Raw genomic sequence first — 19,299 nt, 5'->3', positions numbered from 1 at the left:
AAATCATTGGAAGAAATAAACGAAATGGCCTAGCTGTTAATCATAATTTTGCTATTGCAGTTATAGTTGGCAAGGATACTTGATCGAAAAGTGCCTGGCACCACACTAAGGGTTTTTACTGTATTTTGGAAGAGTTGGGTCGTAGACATGCTGCAGATAGGAATGCTCCATGTGCTCCAGAAAGCATTCAAACAAGCTGCACCCACATATCTCATTCCTTCAAATCCTAAAGGAAAGCTTGCCACGCAAAACAGCTCACCGAAGGAAAGCTCACCCACTTTTTGGCGGATCCAAAGGAAAACTCACCTATCTTTTGACAGAGCTGCAGAAAAGGTCACTTTGAATACAATTTTTATGCATGATGGTTATTAAACTTTTAATAACTACACCATAAAATCCTGTAAGGGCACCCTTTCCTAAGAGATCACCCATCCTGTTTTTCTGGCTAAATATCCGTAACATTAAAATTCCGAAAGGTTGCCCAAACCCCGATTCCCGTCAGGCAGACAAGAATCACATGAACCGCGTGATCTGCAGTACCAGTACGTGTGACAAGCGAGTTTGCGGCGAGTTCCTGCGTTTCCGTCTGCGATCCGCGCACGCAGTATCATTTCCCTGACATGCAAGTTTGTAGCGAGATCCCGTATGTTTTTGCCCACGATCTGCGCACACAATATCGGTTCCTGTGGCACACAAGTTTAGCCTGTTTCCGCTTGTTTATCGCACTGTGAAGCACAAATCTGCCTCATCCGCAGTTGGCAGTATCCTTTTCCATGACACAGGATTTTGTAGCAAATTCCCGCACGTTTCTCGCGTTGTGAAACGCTAATTCACCATGTCCGAGATCTGCATGCGGTATCAGTTCCCATAACACGTTGCTTGCGGCGGGTGCGCGTTGTGTTCATCATTAATTTTTTATAAAGTTTCGCTGCCTCATCTTCAAAGATAGTCCACCTCATGTTTATACACTGTTTATCTCTTTATTTTGGGTGGGTGCCCTTACGGGATTTTACGCCAGTGCAATTAAACCTATACGCCTCGCAAGTAGGCTCGATTTCATCTTCTGCGCATGAGAAAGGAAGTAGTGGGCACGTCAGAACGCCGAGCCCTGATTGGCTGATCGCGACCCCCTATCTGAGCGTCGTCTGCTCCTTTGCAACGTCGTCTGCTCGCAACGTCGTCTGCATCTGTCTTACCTTTCCTGCGACTTTCGGAGCGAACTCGACTGCGCCTTTAATGGAGGGCAGACAAAATAACTCGAGAATAACGTTGTTTTAGTCTAACAACTAGCAGACGCGCATCAAGGAGGGAAGTCAAAGGACTCACTGGCGAGGTGTCCCGGGGCGCCGAGGTTTGTTTGCTTAGAACCGAGAGTGAGCGTGTTAGTGTCCGCAGGTTCCCTCCCAAATACTTTTTCCCTCCATTCGTGTGCGGCGAGACCCCTCACTCTTTAACGGCGCCGGCGGGTTGGCGCAGTTAACGTCGTCTGCTTTACGTCTGCTAGTCAAAGCGATGGCTGCTTTACCTTTCCTGCGTCTGTCGGAGACTCACCGCTTTTTCACCGGCGAGTCACCGTTGCCTCCGGAAACAAGGAGATAACAAGAGGAAGAAATTGACCTCTTAATCTAAAATTGAGGTCAGCGATCAAATTATAACACGGGAAGGGTTCACAAGGGTCGCGCGGGCATATTCCATTCAGCACGTTAGCCGGTCGTGGGCAGACGGTCGCCGAGTCGCGGAGTGCCTGCTAGGCCTAACTGCCCAGCTCGTTTGGTCGCGCTCGGTGGAATCGTGACCGTTGGAGCTTTTCCCTGGTGTTTGTGGATCCAGCGTTCTTGTTCGTCGTGCTCTGTTTCAAGTAATTTTTACTTTTTTCTTGCTGCTTGAAGTCAGGACGCGTCAGAAGCTCACGTAGAAAAATAAACGTCCGTGCGTCGTCGCGACCGCGACGCTGTCGGCCATGCTGAGTTGATCGTAAGAAGTGCGTAAGACAGCTTCGGAGCTGTCGTAGGATTTCGCCGTAACCTGCGCAAAACTTACGAAAATTTCGTTTCGTGAATACGAATTTGTTCTAAAGTTTTGTCTTACACACATTTTTGGCGTAAGATCGTTTCGTGAATCTGGCCTCTGCACTTCCGAAAGTCGCAGGAAACGTAAGACAGACGCAGACGATGTCGCGAGCAGACGATGTTGCAAAGGAGCAGACGACGCTCAGATAGGGGGGCGCGATCAGCCAATCAAAGCTCGCCGTTCTGACGTCACCGCTACCCCCTGCGCAAGAAGCAGACGAACTTGCTCTCCGCATAGGCACTCCTCAAGCAGGCGGTACACATTTCAAAGCAGGCCACTCTATTGCTACCCTTGGTCCACTTTCACATTGACTGTTTTCGCCCGACTGTTGCCATACCCAATTCTGACTTAGTCGCAACGAAGGCAATATCAACTTCCTTTATTTGCCGATTAGAAGGACTTAGAATTGAAAGTGTACCTTTTTAAAGAAATGGTGAAATGTGAAGGTTTAGCATATCTTAAATTTAAGTGTGCCACTAGATGAAAGTTAACTTAATACTACAGTAGTACAAAATCCAGAAATAACTCAAGTTGCAACAAGGTGCACTGGTTATATTTTACCCAAACCATCTTTCAATTACTATTCTATAGAAATTATTTTCAAATCCCCGTCGTACCACTTAGGCTGTGTACGAGGCACGCTTAACAAAAATTATCTGATAGGGATGTGCAGAAGAACCACATGCACATATGGCATCCAAACATACTTCAGACCAACAAATGTTTTCAGCGGAGTAAATGCTCGATTCATAAATTCTTTGGGTGAGCTTTTCTTCGTACCCTCCAAAAATGTCAGTCAGCTTTTCTTGGCTTTAACGGTTTTGCGGCGAGTTTTTGTGAGCTTGTCTCCGGTGAGCTCTTCTCACGTGGGCTCTTCTCCGCCGCCCGATTTCTCAAATGCATCGAAGGTCGTACTGACGAATATCGGGCATTCTCAGCAAATGGGGTTGCAGCTCTCTTTCATTTTTGGAGAAAAAGAAAAGTGCACAGCACCTGAAGTGTGCGATACCGATTTCTGTCTAGCACACAACAGCTTGACTATGGTGCCTAGAATGCATCTCTGGCCGTTGTGTTTAGCGCCTTACGCTGCCCGTTCATCGAAAGCGATCCCGAAGCAGCAACAAATTGCGTAGCAGGAACTGGCACGTCGTGCAGTCGGGTGCCGCAATGCCGGCGGTTGTTAGCGAAAATTCCGGCAAAGTAGGCAAGCGTCACCGTCGTCGCAGTACTCTTTCGCCAGCTCGGACAGCCGTCTCCTGACTGCCGAACTCCGTGGACTGTCGGGCCACTGTGCTAAAACTGGGGGGGTTGCGGAGGGCAGCAGGACAATGCGATCGTGACGTTGTTGGGCGGAAATCGAGGGACCGCGAATGAGGATGCGGCGCTTGCGAACGTGGGCCTGCGTAGAGACTCACCTGCCGCCGCCGTCCCCAGGCCAAGGACCTGCTGCCCCAGCCCAGGCCCGGAGAGCCGTACAAGGCACGCATTGCCCCCAACCACCTCAACGTCTTCCTCAACCTCGCCAACCTCATCTCCCGCAACGGGTCGCGTCTCGAGGAAGCCGACGGGGTGAGTAGAGCGACCTTTCCTTTTTCTTTTTCTTTTTCTTCTTCTTTTTCTTTTGCCACAAACTCCTCACTGGCGGAGGAGGGGTCACACACGGAAGGATGGTTCGAAACGCTCGTAGAGAAACGGTTTTGCAGAGCGCCGAGTTTTGGGCAGAACGTACTTGTCGCTTTGCGTTCACGAAATGTAGGTCTTCCACTGAAATCAAATAAGCATAAAGCTTCTTGAACCTTTGATTTTTATGTGTGCCAGTTAAACAGTGTGTAACCGAATTCTTTTAATGATGCAAGCGCTGTTTTAAGGTGGGTGTGGTAAAAAAAATTGTGATTGTGTAGCACACGGATGTGCGCTTTCGAGGGGGAGGGTTACCACCTTCGCATTATTACACTCACATTCGGTAACGTCACACATCATCGCTCTTGCAGGAACAATGTTCGATAGTCCAGAAAGTATGATACACAAAGTGTTGAGAATGGAGTGAGGGACGTAAACAAGAGAAATGTTTATTATATTGAAAGTTATGATTTCATAAGGCGAATGCTTATACATTTCTCTGCTTGAAATAAATTGTAGCACTTTGGTAAATATGAAATGAAAGTTTTACCTAAATATATCTTTATAACAATTTTATAAACTTCAAGTTTAAATCTAAATCATTATTTCACATAAAAGGAAAGCTTCACTATGTTAGCTGTAAAATGTTAAACATTTGAAAGAATTTAATTGTGTGGACTCTAGTTCTAATAAAATTCAAGCGATTTCTAAAATTTAACTTTGCAAGTTTTGTGTCACTGAGCAAGATGTGGCCACAGAACCGATAAATCGACCAGTGCTCCACTTCGAGGCGATTTTATGTACTTGTTTGTAATGATGAAATAAAAATTTATTTAGGCCCAGATTGTATGGACTGACGTGCCATTTTTCATCTCACAGGGCATGTATACTCCGGTGTCATTTCTTTTTACAGCGGAGCTGTTAAGGGCTAGTTTCCGCAATATTGTGTCCACGGGCAAACAGTTGTCGACACAAAACTCCGGACAGCTACTGCCATCTGTGAGCGACGGCGGCAAACAGACAACTTGCTGGCCAGTTGTCTGGTTGCCGCTGTCGCTCATAGATGTTGGCAACCTTTCCAGCCTTTCCACTCTTGTTTTCACCAGAGTGGAAAGGCGGAATTTCTTTAGGCATCGTCCTAGAAGTCGTCCTCGAGTTCGTCCTAGACATCATCCTTGAGGTCATACTAGACATCGTCCTTGAGGCCGTCCTCGAGGTTCTCCTTGAGGTTGTCCTAGAAGTTGTCGTTGAGATCGTCCTAGACATTGTCCTCGAGGTCGTCCTAGACGTCGTCCTTGAGGTCGTCCTAGAAGTCGTCTTTGAGGTCATCCTAGACGTCGTCCTCTAGGCATCACCCTTGAGGTCGTCCTAGATGTCGTTCTCTAGTCATCGTCCTAGATGTCGTAGAGATAACAGCTTGGCTGGTCCTCCATCTTCATGTGAAGTGGAAGGGCTTTAAATTTTTTTGATTTATTTTTGTTGACACTTCTGAAAGGCACCAGTCTGAGTTCCGGTGCATCTTTTATATTAATAAGCATGTTCTAAACTGTTTTTAAAAAAAAATGCAAAGTAGCACATTTTGAGAAGCCTCTGGACGGAGCTAGGGAGTGACCGAGAGAACTGAGATTCGAATGGCTCACGTCAGGATGTGTGCTCTCCTTGACTACTCCTGCAGTTGTATCGCCAAGCCATCAGCATGCGCGTGGACTACATCCAAGCGTACATCAACCGAGGGGACATTCTTATCAAGCTCAACAGGTGAGCACGAGGAACAGCCTAGTTTCGAAGGAGGGCATCCTGTCATTGATGTCAAATGTCTTGTCAAGCTTGGCCTAACCTGCATCATGGAGAATGTGGCAAGAATGGCCAGTCTTTTGGACATCCATGATGAAAATAAAGCGTTCCAAATCAGCTTCTCTCAATTATGGAATATGTCAGTAGGTAACGGTACCTCTCTTCGTCATTTCATACTTTGTGGGGACACACCCCCTAGGAGGGTGAACTTTTGAACCCTTGGCTTAACACTAATGAAATTTACAGGGTAGGCTGGTGGCCATGCTGAAGTGTGCATAACAAAATTTCATGTCTGTCGGCTAAAGCGCAGACCGCATGGCGCGTTTTTCTACACGCGAAAACGCGACGTGCTATGAACGCTCGCGCGGAAGCTGACGCGGGGGCACCCGCATGCAGACAAAGCCAAGCACCGCCGGCCGCGCGTTATCAGCGCTGCCAGATAACAGAATTCTCAACACGCGATGTCAATGTTGACGCAAATACTACAAAATGAGAATTAAATGAACAAATGAGTAAATAAAACGGGTTTGTGTGTCACAAGAAACACCTTTTCAATTTTTATATGGAAAATAAAAATGCTTTTGAACACTTTGAAATGTGCTCAATACGAAACAGCGTATTGTGCAGGATCACGTGATAGTTCGAGCGACCCTCATTGAGCGAGAGCCGCTTCGACGCCTCGGCGTGCGCGTGTTGTTCTGGGTCGGCTAGAAACCAACGCTCCCGCGAAAACGCGCGCCCGCGCGCAGGAAATGACGTCAGTTTGACGCCGACGCGCCTGAATCGCGAGCAAAAACGCACCATGCGGTCTGCGCTTAAGTGGGAAGGAAATTAGGGCAGCTTTTATCAGCAACACGCCCACAATTGTTTAGTTAATCTATCGTCGGAAAACTATCACGATATTCAAGATTTTTATTCGCTGGATATGTAGCAGAATGCCTAGGAGGTGCGGCTACGGAAAGCTTTTTGTAAAAAGTAATTTATTTCTATGAATTTTCTCTTCTGCAAAATTGGTCAACTTTTTGGTCTTCTGTGTCTTTGACAAAATGTCTACATTTCTTATAAAAGACATCTGTAAAGTGACAAAAACATTCCATAGCCGCATTCCTTATTAAATTTCAGTCAAAAAAAGCGAAGAATGAGCCTTCCCTGTATTGCCATTATCAAACGATAGGTTGACTAAAATGGAATTTTTACCAAAAAGTGGAACGGAGAAAAATGTGTTCAAAGTGCTCCAAACCCTACCTTTTCTTTAGCTTTGGTGGAGAGAAAATAATGTATAAAAAATTAACTATGCAGTGTAAACTAGTGAAAATTTCTGAAAATACTCTCTAGATGTTGGTAGATGTAAATATGTAATTTTTCAAAATCAATGTTTTTTGCAGAACTTTATTTTTTTTTTTTTTTTTTTTCTGGGTAGCGTTTTTTTTTAAAGGGAAGATGGGGCACTTTTACATTTGAGAAAAAACGCATGAATTGCGTTCATTTGGCCTTTAGAATAACAGATATCAAAATTATATTTCAATGCGACGCGCCGGAGAGCCACAAGAGCAATTTCAAAATAGGGCTGAAGCCCCGCCCCCCTAGCCTTGGGCAGCCAAAAGAGCCGTCAATGACGTCACGGACAGCGACTGTCTTTCGCGTTTTTCTCGCGTTTACCAATACTTACGCAGCAAATGGTTTGGGTATTCGGGTTCACGGGGTAAAAATACACTAGAATTCACTTCTAACTCATTTTTTCCAAGAAGCTCCGTAGCTTCCCTTTAAGGCTTTACATGCAACTATAGCTCCTCACGTTGGCCGACTTTTTCCGGTATTCAAATGAAAGTGTACGCTCTCATACCTTTAATCCGGGTAAGAAAAATATTTTTCGATGCTGCCAAATGTTTGCCGATAGCGATGGCTGCGTCTGCCGGCAACCCGAAGCAGTGCGCTTGCTTCTTCGTCCAGCTTTTTCGAGCAAACCGGACAAGACATATTTTGTGGGCTCTATGAATACAGTCCCGAAAAATGACCTACATCTGGATATTTCATTAGTTCATTACATTTATATTGAAAGACTGAAATACCTGGGTGTATATTTACATAGTGGGTTTCCACAACGGATCCTGGCACCATAATATGAGCCGGAAAACTCGACACATACCTCCACACGGAGAGCTAAAATTTTCACTGAACGTGCATCCAGGCGGTTTATTTTACGTGGCGTAATATCGAGGCATAGCTCTTTTCTTGCATGAAACGAGACCAGCAAACTTGCTAAGGTCAATGGTGGACGTGTTTGCGGACGATCGAGTTAGCTACGGTTGTAACTTGTGGTGCCATCTCTTGGTGCAGCGGGCAAATAACGCACCGGTTTCCCAGCCTGCACAATTGTTAAAACATTTTGGGACAGAGCAAAACGATATTGCCTCGACTTCCCCACACGGTACCTAAAGCCCAGAAAGTCACATTTTCTAATCACAGCGATCGCCGGTTGCATGCACTGTGCACTAGACAACAAAACGACAGCGCTCATCAGACAGTTAGTGTATGTACTGCCGAGGTTCTAAGCATAACTTAACTAGTGGCTTTAGTTTGCGGGTGTTAGTACGAATTCAGTGGTTTTCCAATGCGGTGCATCTGCAAATACTCCCTTAACGGTACGATGAGAGCGTGTGGTTTGAACTCCGTGTCACTTTGTCCAGGACCAAGGAGGCGCAGGAAGTGTACCAGCGGGCACTGCAGCTGGATGCCACCAACGCCGACATCCACTACAACGTGAGTCGGACCACGCGCTTGGATCCACAATTGTCGTCGGGACGGCAATAATTGGCAAATTAGGTCGAGACGCGCCCCACTCTTTGAAAGCAATGCACTAAAATACTCTCGAAAGCACTTTTTGCGCCGGAAGCGCCATTATTTTTGCTTACGCCGTAACGTGTTGGGTGCATTGCTACGACTGAGGGTAGAGTCAGTGAAAGAGGTTTGTCTCGGCTTAGTCGGCAGAACGTGGCCTTCGTAGGAGAAGCATTTGCAACAAAGCACCCGAGAAATGCAGCCCCGTTTTTTCAACTTCCGACCTAACGCGTGCCTCTCCGTCGTTTTTTTTTTTTAAGATTATCTCAAAACTTTTAGTGGGTGCTCGCTTGGTATTTTATGGTACATATAAATCATTGTCGCGGATAATCGGCAGCAGAAGGACTTTTTGCTTCTCACGACTTGCCTAATATTCACCTCCCTCTCATTTTTCAAAGCGAGCGAAATGAGCGTCTGCTAAAAATAAAGCCGTTGTACCAGACACTTTCCGCTGGAAGATGGTGCCGGGCGCAGACCGAACCCAAGCGTTGCGTTTGACTGGAACTCGCGTCGGATCAGTGGGGGCACAAGTCTAGCGGAACACATGACTAGTGGTTGATGCCCCCTTGGTGACCTCCAGTAGGTGACATAGAAACTCCGGCAATACAGCCTCGTTGTCTGGGAGGTGTCAACGACATTGTGCTTGGTTTGTGCACCTTGACTCTGTTTCCCCTCGACATTGGCAGCTGGGCGTCGTGTTCTTGGAACAAGGCAAGCCGGACGATGCCCTGACTTACTTCAATAAGGCGCTGGAGCTGGACCCGGGTCACGAGGTGAGGATGTCAGCCGCCACCGAACTTGGCCATGGCCGGTTTTAATGCGGACGAGGAAAATGAGATGGAACGTCACGGAGACCGTTGCAAAGTGTACTTTGGAGGACAATCTGTATAAAAGAATGCATAATTGAGAAGAAAAACAAAATTCTAAACATGTCCCAACGGGAATTGAACTCGTGACCCCGTGACTGTGAGCCTGACACTACCACTGGACCCAAGAAGCAGTGATAGCACTGGGTGCCAAAGAGGCAGTAATGAACACGAATACTGGCAATTGGCATTCGTGTTCACGGCGAGTAGAGACACAGGCAGTTAGCTTTGCGTCTACCGTCTAATGCAGTGGTCTCAAACTCATTTGAGCATGGGGGCCAGATCGCCGACAGTGGGAAGGCCGGGGGCCAAACTTAGGGGGGGGGGGGGGGCAAGAGAGAGAGAGGGGGGGTTCAAAGGATTTTAAAAAAGAACACACCTCGTGCTCTATGTATTTTGTAAACTCAGTTTTGCCAGTGCCTTTTTTACTTTTGATTTGTTTATAAGACTACTTTGGGCCCTGACCTGATGTGATAACAATAATTAAAATGATGCCGTCCCGCCAACGTGCTCTATTTTTAATAGAACAAGAGAGCAAGTACACTGTCATTCTCGTTGCTCAATTCTTTCAAGAATTAACCAAGCTCAACATGTCTCTAAAAACAATCAGTAGTTTGACAGTTCTTGCTTTCCTGATGATTTCTATTACATCACCCATACTTGTCTTTTAATGGTGATACTTTTTTAAGCCGAGAATTCTGGGCTCGTAGCTTCATCTTCGGCAGTTGCTCCTACTGATCTAGACTTTGCGCATCCGAGATGCATCCTTCAACGAGGAGCTCGCCCTTGCAGCCTAGTACCGCCATTGTTGTCATTACAAAAAGCTCGGAAGCAAACGATAAAGCGAAGCAAAGTGCAAATGAACAAAGATAAGTAAATAATTTTATGGATACGTTAAGAAAGCGGAGCGAATTTTCGAGCAAAAATGAATCGGCGAGATGAGATCACGATGGCGCGTGCGCTCGAGACATGGGAACCGGGACTCTTAAGCGTGATCCAAACCAACGCTTCTTTTTGTGGCTGTAGGTCGTGCGCGCCCCAGATGTGACGTATTTCGTGACGTCGCTCCCGTTCTTCGCTCCTTCCGGGCGCGCATAAAAAAGTTCGATGATTTCAACTTCTTTCTGAACGTGCACGGAAGCGCGCTGTGACGTAGTGGGGCGCTCCTGTCTCCCGGCCAATCGGTGGAGGGCATGCTCCGCATATCCTCACCGTCCTGGCGCAGCCAGCGCAGTGGCGCAGCCGCAGCCGCAGCAAGCAGATTATCTTCGCAGTTGCCTGCGAGTATGGCGGTATGGCCTGTATTGCTGCATCTATGAACTTTCCCCTGTTTCCGACGCGAGGAAGGTGACCGAAAAGAGGAAGGTGACCGGCAGTGATGGCGTACTCGCCGAGCGTCTTTCTAGACCTCAACAGCATGCATTTCTTGCTGATACTCAAGTACTGCTCACAGGCACCCGCCAAAGTAGTCAGCCGAGTCATGTTGACGGTTCTTGCATTGCTGACGTACTGCCTTACCACACAAAGGTTCATTAGCTCAGCAATCCCAGCTTCGTACGTGGGATCCTCACGAAACGCCATCACGAAAGCAAAGGAACGAAGACGGCGCGACGGCGGCAGCGGCGCCGACGCAATTAGCGCAACAATCCCACAGATTAATTTTCATTGGACACTCGCTCGGGACCAAAGCTGCATTTCGATTGGTCGTCATTTCACCGCCAGAAAGCGCTCGTGCCTGCGTGCGTGCGTGCGCGCTCGCCCGAAGCTGGCACCGTCCAAACCAAACCGCATGGTTCTGACTCAGAAAGCGCGCCGGAAACAGCAAAAACGTCACGAAATACGTCACATCCGGGGCGCGCACGACCTACAGCCGCAAAAAGACGCGTTGGTTTGGATCGCGCTTTAGCCGGTTCCCTGCGGGCCGCGACCCAGCGAGTCGCGGGCCGCATGCGGCCCGCGGGCCGCGTGTTTGAGACCCCTGGTTTAATGTCTAATAGGGATAGGTGAATATTTGGTTATTACGAATAGCCAATTGGGAATTCTGTTTTATTCGGCATTCACTTCGAATCGAATTTAAGTATTCGACAATATTGAATTATTAGACAATATAGAAAATTATTCAACCTTTCTAAATACAGTAAAACCCGACTATATCGAACCCGTTTACATCGAATTATTCCTTATATCGAACAATTTTTTTGCACGGTAATGTTACAGTGATAATATATAGCAAAAACTATGGTTACATCAAACAAAAATAGCAGCCGCTACCGATAAATCGAACTGCCAAGAGCGCTGTTTTGCTCTGCAAGCTGGCTTTCCCCCAACGCAAGGGGCCGCATTGGGAAAAAGCCAGCAGAACACGCTGGCTTTTTTTCTTTTTTTTTTTTTTTCCGGGCGGTGGTTTTGATTGTTTGGAAGAAAAGAAAAAAATATCTTTTGCGGAGGGAGTGGAGACAGAGTGCTCCGTGCTCCCTCTCCCCGCTCCGTCCGCAAAAAAGAATATTATTTTTTTTTTCTTCCAAACAATTGACACAATTGCCAAAAAGAAAACAAAAAAACTAGCTTGTGTTTTTCGCTGGCTTCCCTCAATGCAGCCACATGTCTTAGGGGAAAGCCAACTTGCAGAGCAAAACGGCGCTGTGCAGGAGAAGGTGCTCCTGCTTGGGCGTGTTCCGTGCTCTCGACATAGTTTGGCGCCAATGCGCGAATATAGAAGGCAGCGAGGCATTTTGGAGTCCATCGATAGCGAAGAAAAATATTGTTATCGCGAATGCAATGAAGAAAAAGCAGCAGAAGATGCAAGTCTACTTCATTGTGTAATATTTCAGCAGAAAGTGGATTTTTGAGAGTCGAATTCATTCAAACTTTTATATCGAACTGGTAGACTTTTTTTGCGAGTTCGATATAAATGGTGAAAAGTAGTGAAAGCGCACAATAAAAACGAATACGAAGACGGAGAGGCAAACAGGACGAGCACCGGCTATCAACTGAATTGTTATTGGAAAACGGAAACGGCAAAACGGGTGTGGTGGCTGAGTTATTGCTGACTAGTCACATTTCTGCAATATTTGTGACTTTTGCTGTTTCTATTTTCCAATAAAAATTCAGTTGATAGTCAGCGCTCGTCCTGTTTGCCTCTCCGTCTTCGTATTCGTCTTTATTGTGCGCTTTCACTACTTCTCAACATGCATAACGAACTTTCCTGCATCGCTACGTTAGGTATAAACGGGTTTGACTTACTCTGGCTTGAATTTCCGGCCAGGTGGCACAAGCTTCCGACCATTTTGTGCTCCGGAACTCAATACTCTTGAAATTAACACTTACAGTACTTCTAATACCAAATAAGGGCAAATATAAAACTAGTGTTTAAACATATCTTGTGGTATTTGTTGCTTGTACTATTCAAACTATTCTATTCGAAATTATTTGGCCAAAATCACTATTTGCTTCGAATTCGATTCGAACCCAAAATCCTCTATTCGCCCATGCCTAATGTCTAATCATTCCGAGCCTCTGATGTCACTGCACCCTCTCATCTCCTCTTCTCTTTGAATTTCTTTCTGTATAACAAAACAAAAAATTTAGATAACTGTGAAGTTTGTTACGAACTCAAAGAATGCCGCAGAGAGGCTTTTTTTTTGTATACTGACCTTATTTGTGCGATTGAGATAAATTTTACTGTTAACGAGCTAACGCCCGGTGTAATCCCTAAGACCACGCCAAAGAATGAGTAGACTTGCTGCGAGTTGAACGCTGTGCGTGTCTGTCTGTTTTTGTGTCTGTCCCCGGAGTTTACTGGCATTCCAAACCTGAGAATGCTTAGCTACTTTTTATTTATTTCAGCTTCTATTCATGTACAGATCAAATTCTTTCCTGCACTGGTCTCATATTGAGTAACTCATTTCTCTTTGTCTAACTATAAGGTTTCTGCACTTAATAGATCTCCTCTGCACAATTTTGAAAGAAAAAAGCCGAAATTAAGATGCGGTGCTTGCAAATAAATACCAGAAAGCTGCAAACATGTCACACGTGCTATTGGATGCCGGGTTCATTTCATTACCTGCTTGTAAACAAATTGATGAAAGTATTTTGTTCTTGACACCACTGCTTGTCCTTCTGTTTCTGTTGGAATTCTCACTGTTCATTTCTACACCTATAGTGTGCACCTAACACAAATTAAATTTATAAAACAGCTTCGCATACGACAATTGTTCTGATTGATGATGCCTTCTTCTTGCTCTTCTTTCTTCATTCAGCAAGCCCTAATGAATTCGGCCATTGTGATACAGGAAAGTGGCAGTCCCAAGCTTCGTCAGGTGGCATTTCAGAGGCAAGCAATTTCCTTTTATATCTACATATTAAGTTTGTTGTTCTTTTATGCATGCAATCATTAGTCTTGAAGTGTGTGTCACTGTTCATTGTGCCAGAACCCCATGATCTGAGGGGAGCTTGGCTTTTTCTTATGCAATGAATAAGGTATGCATGAGCACACTCAAGTTCAACTTGCTTTCAACCCACGCTCGCCAAAGCCACGTGTTCTTCTCTATCACTACAGGAACTGCAATAGGGACACACCGACAACTTAAAAGAGGTTGCGCGAAGAAAGCTGGCTGCAGGGACGTTCAGTTCACTGAAAGGCAATCTTCCTCCAGACGTGGCGTCTGATGCCTCCGCTATAGAGCGTCACTTTGGTCGACGCAGTAGGGCTGCTAACCACAAACAATGTACATCAGACTTAGCGTTTGTACACACCCACGGTGGTGCAAGGCCCTTCATACTGCCGTGTGTGGCTGAGAGGGAACGCTACTCCATACTTCTAGAAGATTCGCGTTTACTCTTACCCCAAAAGTTTGACGCTCAAACATTCTAGGCCGAATGTTTTAGATACCGAGTGTAATAGGGAGACACCTAACCGCTCGCTGCTGCTTTCTCAATGCTCATTCTTTCTTTTAATGCAAAAGCATTAACCGTCTTATGGAGCGAGCCAACGTCATCAGCTTTGAAACCATGCCAAATGGCGCTTTAAATCCTTTCTCCAAGTCAAGCCAGCTCCCAGCTATGAAAACACGTGCAAAGCACTTTTTACACTGAGGTCCCATTGGCTGGCGCACGTCAATGAGGCTCCCATTCGCCAGACACGCAGCGCTAGCGCACGAAGAGGAAGTGTGATGCAGTGTTGCTGAATGGGCATTCCCATTCCATTCCAATTCCATTCCTGGGAATTAGAGTTTTCGATAATTCCATTCCTTTCAACTCCTAGGAATGGGGACACTGGGCCCATTCCCGCTCCAGGAATGGCGGAATCATTCAATTCCATTCCTCTAATTCCTAAACGTTAAAAGTGTCACTTGACAGCTGTATTACGTTGCTGAGTTGGGCAGAAATATTCAAAAATGTATTTGGAAACACAAATACTGGGATAGATGAAAATAGTTGCTAAGATATTGCACTGAAGTCTCAAATATATCTGTAAAAATGTATCGCGATACATATCGAAAATACATTTTAAAAAGAGGCAAAAATTTTTTGGAAATACAAATACAAGAACACATTTTAGGGAGGGCAGAAATATAAATACTGATAATGCAATGCATTTTTCAAATTTTTTTGAGACGCCAACTGAGATGAGGCTTTAAGTTTGAAGCAAACGTTTGTTTTTTGGTCCCGAAATTACTTTTCCGCAGGCTTGGCACTTCGCTTTGAAGGTAGTGGTTCCGGACGAAGAGTCCTCAATGGGTTTAAAAAACGTTCGATCAAGGACTGACCCGCGGTCCTTTCCCTGGCATCCTGTCTGACTGATCAGTGATGCGAAAAGGCCTCGACCTCTAAATAAATTCCTTCAAAACATCACCACTCCCCTGTCCAATAAGGGTGCCCTTGTCAGCACTGGTCACATGACGTCACTGTGGGATGAACTAGTATTCTTGTATCTGTAGGTGTTGCCTTGAACATGAAACTTTACCCACGCTGCTGTATGAAAGGACAATACATACTTTCGTTGTAAGTTTGCTCGTTGAAGACCATGCAGGCAGTTGCATTTGGAATTTTGGAGAAAAGTGGACCACCTGAAGCATCCTGAAGCACATGTCTTATCTTCTGTTACGGTTGAAAAATCGATACGGTGGCATCCCTGTTGTGACGGTCCTTCCCTGCCGACTCTCCGGCTCCAACGCATGAATGGCAGTCTTCAGGTTTCGCCTAGCATCATTCAAGCAGGGACCTCGTGGATTGCGACCTGAGATGACCGGCACAGGTGTGAGCTCTCCGAGAAACAGCGCGCTCGAGACGAGTGGCAGGAGTGCAAAGTCTGGGTAGGCACAGCGAGGCCACGTCTGGCCTCCTTCCTGGGTATCGGATCACCAGAGCAGCGGGTCACGTTCACGTCGGCTGATGACATACCCTTGAGCCGTGCAATATCACAGGAGCAGACGCATTTGGATATGTATTGAACTTCACTAATGAAAGGCGCCACCGCCCCCCCCCCCCCCCCCCCCTCTTCCCTCTGTTCTTTGCTTTGACGCTTGTTTTTTGTATTGCATTTTTTTGCGTATAAGTCTGTTAGGGCCTTACGCGGGTTCGCAGTATCCCGCTCATTTTATTTCTGAACAACTGACTCCCTGACTGGCTCGGTATAGCTGAACGTAAAAAATAAATAAATAAATAAAATATAAAGAACCTGGCCCATTCCATTCCCATTCCATTCCGGGCAAAAGGTCATTCAATTCCATTCCCATTTCATACCCCTTAACGTTGCCGCCATTCCATTCCCATTCCATTCCGGGGTCGCGAAAATGCGGAATGATTCTGGAATTATTCCAACTCCGGAGTGGCAACTCCGCAACACTGGTGTGATGTACATGGTTTTGCATTCAGAACTCATAAGAGGTGCTCAGGTGTACCTTGAGTCTTTTGTTTCTGGTGCAATTTTGCCGATTAAACCTTTATTTTCAGTTTTACGTGTGTCTATCCTTTTCTGTTTGTGGCAATATCATCGAAAGAGGGAATTAAATGTAGGTATGCCTGAACGCAGCGCTGTACAGTGCACTAGCCTTCACTCCAGTTAGTGTGGAGCACGCTGAACATAAGGCTTCATGTACTGAGGAAACGCCAGGGGAACCACAAAGGCCTCGTGTGTGCAGGCTGGAGCGTCTGCTGGAGCGGGGCAAGGCCAACGAGCGTGTCTACTTCAACCTGGGCATGCTCTCGATGGACGAAAGCAAGCCCCAGGACGCCGAGCGATGGTTCCAGGATGCCATCCGGGTGCGTCTCCTTTGATCCAGCTCTCCGGTCAAACGCGATGTTAAAGGGAAGCTGAAGCACTTTTCAAGAAATCTGAGTTTAGGAGCTGACTTCTATAGTCTTTTCACCATAAATTCAATTATAACACTCAATTTGGACAAAAGTAAGCGTAAATTGCATTTATCTTGAAAAATATGCGGAACGATTGCCGTATGACATTTGGCGAGATTCTCTGCCGCCCCTTATCGGTCCAAAGCGTCGTAACATCATCGTCAACATCCCCTAGCCAGTTTAGTGGTGAGCAAGGGTCATCTGACCCTGCTAATGACGTCACTTTTTTTATTGGTTTTCTCCACTTTCGCACTCTCCTGCGCTCGGCACACCACAATCGGTTGGGCTATGTCGAAATTTGTTACGACGCTCCTGCTAATATGATTGGAAGAATGCTTTAGACACACAACTTTTAAAGTGCCTACATTAAAACTTTCAGTTCTTTTTCGAATTCAAGAACCTCTTTATTTCTTTTAAGGCAGATAATACAGGCAAAAATGTTATAATCTACTTTATTAATGCACGAAAGAGCTGTGGTACTCATTTCAAAAATTAACTTCGAGATTTTCAGTTTTTTTTAGGTGAGTGAGAACCATGAGAAAGTGAATGTAACTGGCCAGCGATCGACCGCACACTGCCTGCTTGCTGCGCTGGCTCCCTCGATTTTTGTTTGTCACCAAAGCGATAACATTGCATGATTCGGTTCATTCATTAAGTCATTAAGAAAAGGCAGAGCAGAAGTGCCACTAGAAATGGTTGAATGGACAGCAAGTTCTGAAACTCTCCCTCAGTCAGCAGGCTTCACAAAGTTGACGAAGCAGCTGATTTGTGATACAGACGCTCTTTATAGCGTGGTATCTGCACTGCATATGTGTCTGGGAAAGACAAGGAAAAAGACTTGCACTTAGCTAGATGTTTTGTCAAACATAGTGTCGGAAATGGGATCCAAACCCACCTTCCAAAGACCAAAAAAACATATTTTTTCGTCGGAATTTGGGAGGGGCTCACCCATGCAGGATCTATTTGGAATAATAATTTGTTCAGTAAATCAGACATATGAAAGAAGTTTCAGCTTGCTCCGTCAATTCACCAACTTTTGTGGGCAGTCCTACCTTTGTGAATGTTGAATCGTAAATCACTCTTGCCTTTGGGGGCTGCACACAGCTGGTCCGTTGTGTGGCACTGTAGTGCAATGAACTCTTCTAAACAGCTTTTTTTGAAAACTTACCAACCTCTGCCTGAGTATACTACTCTGTATTTCACTTACAATCATTTGGGCTAAAATGAACAACGTTCTTGGACGCAGGTGAAAGCCGACTTCCGCAGTGCCCTGTTCAACTTGGCTCTCCTCCTGAGCGACTCTGGCAGGCACCTGGAAGCCGTGCCTCACTTGCTACAGCTACTTGAGGTACTACCTGTCAGTCAATCAATCAGTCAAACATTTATTTTTGCCTATGCATAGTTGTACAGGTACCGGAGGCCAAACGAAAAGACAACAGTTGTCTGGTTTTCTATCTGGCTTCTTTGTTCACAGATGCGGCAGTTTGGCGATTATGCGCCTGCATTGTAAAATGTAGGTGCACAAAATGCACAACCAGAAAACCAGAACATATTGCAACAAATTATAGAACTTAATTTATTCCACTAAATAAATCAACCTGAAAAGGAATCTTCTGAAAGCAGCTTCAACTGGGTTCATGTTTGGTTTATATAAGTCATGTTTAATAAAACGTGAAACTAGTAAAACTATCCCCACTTCGCCACTACTTTTTGAAGTCTATAATCGCATAGTACTTTTTTCTTTTTTTTTAAGATACGTTGTTACTTGGCGTCGTGTTATGATATTTTAGGCAACGGTTTATTCTTTGTGGTCAGTATACAGTATAGACCACTTACAACGTAACCGTTTATAGTGCAGGACCGGGTATAACGCGGTTTTTTTAAACCACCGGTTCACCTCCCATAGAACTCCATGTAATTACATACCGCTTAAAATGCAGGCGCGCGAAGGGAAATACCGGTTATAGTGCAGTTTTTGGCACAGCCCGCCGACCGCGCCGACGACCGGAGCAGCGAGCTCGCTTCCCTGTGCGACACTAGATAACGGCGCGAGCCACAAGCTGCACTCGCGGGGCAAGGAGGTTGCTCGAAAACGCGGGGAGAAGCGAAGAGAGAGGCTTCAGTTGCCATAGCGACGGAGGGACGCGCGCACGAGTCGTTCACGTGCGTGCGTCCCTCCGCTGCGTTGGAAACAAAGAAACGAACAATTGCAACGACAGACCAATCGCAGGTCGAGAAGTGTTCGCGCGCGTTGCATGCCGGTCGCGACTCGGCTGCTTCTATTCCGCAAACATGGCGTCGGTTGTGATCGTCGTCGTAGACGGCATGCATCTCATCGTTCTGCGTAAAAGCGCTATCCTTGACGGTCAATTTTTGTTGTGTGTCGCTATGATAACCCAGCACGTACTAGAAGGGAAGATCCACCTACTCGTGCGGCGATGTCGTGGCGGCGCTCTTAAGACGGCAGAAACGCCCGTGTCGTCGTGTTTGTTTACTTCGACTACAGTGGTGATTTCTAAGCATTTGTGTCCTCGAACATCGCCCGGATTTCTTATTTGGCGCATTTCATGCGTGTGCTAAAGTTCAAGGTATTACTGGCGCGTACCGTATGAAGGATGCGAATTTTCACGCGTTTTCATCTCCGGAGAAAAGTGATTAGGGTTAGCAATCCTGAACGCTCGCAACGTCCGTCCACAACCCGCGACGCCGTTAAAAGGCTGCGCCAGGCAAATGCCGCTCATTTCTTTCAAAATGTGTG

At 46.0% G+C, this 19,299-nt stretch overlaps 1 protein-coding gene across 2 annotated transcripts in view; it reads left to right on the top strand.

The window, feature by feature from the left end:
* Positions 1-19,299, top strand: part of LOC8028096 (protein O-mannosyl-transferase Tmtc3) — a 328,600-nt gene that overhangs the window by 302,349 nt on the left and 6,952 nt on the right. For both annotated transcript variants that reach the window (XM_042293455.1, XM_040214192.2), the window contains 7 exons: positions 3,505-3,639; positions 5,366-5,448; positions 8,172-8,244; positions 9,009-9,095; positions 13,448-13,521; positions 16,331-16,451; positions 17,788-17,889. In XM_042293455.1, the coding sequence (XP_042149389.1) occupies positions 3,505-3,639; positions 5,366-5,448; positions 8,172-8,244; positions 9,009-9,095; positions 13,448-13,521; positions 16,331-16,451; positions 17,788-17,889 (675 nt within the window). The remainder of the gene's footprint in view (positions 1-3,504; positions 3,640-5,365; positions 5,449-8,171; positions 8,245-9,008; positions 9,096-13,447; positions 13,522-16,330; positions 16,452-17,787; positions 17,890-19,299) is intronic.

Source organism: Ixodes scapularis, unplaced genomic scaffold (assembly GCF_016920785.2).
Source record: "Ixodes scapularis isolate PalLabHiFi unplaced genomic scaffold, ASM1692078v2 PGA_scaffold4__175_contigs__length_147842914, whole genome shotgun sequence".
In the NCBI taxonomy this organism is placed as follows: domain Eukaryota; kingdom Metazoa; phylum Arthropoda; class Arachnida; order Ixodida; family Ixodidae; genus Ixodes; species Ixodes scapularis.
Note: the sequence above shows the minus strand (reverse complement) of the source record. Positions and strands in the feature narration are given on the sequence as shown.